General features: G+C 49.2%; 1 protein-coding gene across 2 annotated transcripts in view; it reads left to right on the top strand.

Annotated features, from left to right (window-relative positions):
- The window catches only part of phex (phosphate regulating endopeptidase homolog, X-linked), an 8,542-nt gene extending 6,817 nt beyond the window's left edge, over positions 1-1,725 (top strand). Inside the window, exons 18-23 of one of the 2 annotated variants that reach the window (XR_012965500.1) lie at positions 100-230; positions 327-392; positions 541-645; positions 735-811; positions 911-1,105; positions 1,231-1,725. Coding sequence is in view for 1 of the 2 variants with exons in the window: in XM_076170480.1 (XP_076026595.1) it covers positions 100-230; positions 327-392; positions 541-645; positions 735-811; positions 911-1,013 (482 nt within the window). In the remaining variant the exon portion in view is untranslated. Of the gene's footprint in view, positions 1-99; positions 231-326; positions 393-540; positions 646-734; positions 812-910 lie in introns of both variants that reach the window. The other variant, XM_076170480.1, reaches the window with a different exon arrangement.
- The last annotated feature ends 243 nt before the right edge of the window (positions 1,726-1,968 follow it).

Genomic DNA, 1,968 nt, shown 5'->3' with positions numbered 1-1,968 from the left:
ACATCTACACAATGAAAGCACCTACAGAGGAACACACACACACACGCTCAGGTGAGATCTTTCCTGTCATGTTCTCCACTCTCCTTTCTTTGTGAGCAGGTCGTAAGTACGACAAGAACGGAAACCTGGACCAGTGGTGGAGCAACTCGTCTGTGACGGCCTTCAACGAGAAGTCCCAGTGTATGATTGACCAGTACAACGGCTACCACTGGGAGGAGGCGGGGCTTAATGTACGAGCCATCAGTCTGTAGAGCCATCTGTGCATCTTAGTGTATGTGTGTGGTGTTGTGCAGGTGATCTTAGTGTATGTGTGTGTTGTTGTGTAGGTGCGGGGGAAGAGGACGCTGGCTGAGAACATTGCGGACAACGGAGGAATCAGGGAGGCGTTCAGGGTGAGAGCGCTCAAGAGAAATGTGCGATGTTCTTAGATCCTGCTTGTTTGTGTTCACGTGACATCGGGGCTGATTCAGACGGGATTGTTATTGTGTGTGTGTCTGTGTCTGTGTCTGTGTGTGTGTGTGTGTGTGTGTGTGTGTGTAGGCCTACAGGCGATGGATAGATGAGAGCAGAGGTGGAGTTGAAGAACCTCTGCTGCCTGGAGTTGGACTGAACAACAACCAGCTGTTCTTCCTGAGCTATGCACATGTCAGTACACGCACACGCACACACACACACACACACACACACACACACACACACACACACACACACTATAATGTGATTGTAACCTGCAGGTGAGATGTAACTCATACAGACCAGAAGCTGCCAGGGACCAGATCCAGAGTGGAGCCCACAGTCCACCAAAATACAGGTGAGCACACACACACACACACGCACACACACACACACACACACACACACACACACACACACACTTTCCCTCCCTTTACCACCCTCTGTTGCCCCTCAGGGTCATCGGAGCCATGAGTAACTACGAGGAGTTTGGCAAAGTGTTCAGCTGTCCCGACTCGTCCATCATGAATCGGGGAGAGAAGTCTTGTCGGGTGTGGTGACCTTTGACCCCAGGTTGAGCCCCAAACCAGGCCGCAGCTATCGGCAGGACATCACTGGAGAGATAAGAGAGCGATGCAGCCGGAGCCGTAGTGTACGTGAGCTCAACGCCCAAACCCTGACGTAACGTATAAACAAGGCGGGGTCAGAGGGGGCGTGGCCAGAGACTCACCACTTTTTAGCAACTTTCTTACTGTATGTGTGTGTGTGTTACTGCAGACACTTGGACTGATATTGTTCTTAAAGGACCACACAGTTTACGAACCAGGGACGACTGAAGTGTTACCATGACGACTGTAGCTGGAGCCAGGATGTATGTCAACATTAAGCTACGTTTCACAGGAGATCATAGTTCTTTACAAGTGGGAACACAATAAATCTGTACGTTTATGTGCGCTCACTGCTGTGTTTGTCCCTGCTGCTGCTGCTGCTGGGGAAGTTCAGCTACAGCCAAGCTACTTTGTTTGTAGTTAGCTACTTTATAATGACTTGAAAGAAGTAGCTAAAGAAGTAGCTTGTCCTGATCGAAGCTACTTCCAGGGGACATGTAAAGCAAGAATTCACAAAGCTGCACTACGGTCAAGCTACTGTAAAGAGTAGTTCAGTTAGTAGCTTTGCTCTTTGTAGCTACAGTAGGTAAACCCCACTCCCCCCCCCCCCCCCCCCCCCCCCCAACACGTGAAGCCAGATTGAACCGATGAACACGTTTACATTAATAAATCAATTTACAATCGCTTACAATTGAGGTCTGTTACTGGGAGGAAGAGGTAAACATGTGACTCTGTGTGTGTGTGTGTGTGTGTGTGTGTGTGTGTATATAAGCTTCAGTCCTGTTCCCTTTTTGCTTTCTGTCCTAATTTGTGTTGATCTTGATCTCATCCTGATTTATATTCATCTGGCTGCGATTCAGCCAGAGGCAAATCAGCTCCCATAATTCCAGGGAAGCGAGGACACACT

The sequence above is a fragment of the Genypterus blacodes genome, unplaced genomic scaffold, assembly GCF_046128005.1.
Source record: "Genypterus blacodes isolate CSIRO-AG114 ecotype Tasmania unplaced genomic scaffold, CSIRO-AGI_Gbla_v1 ptg000218l_1, whole genome shotgun sequence".
NCBI lineage: Eukaryota > Metazoa > Chordata > Actinopteri > Ophidiiformes > Ophidiidae > Genypterus > Genypterus blacodes.
This window is presented reverse-complemented; position numbering and strand designations above follow the sequence as displayed.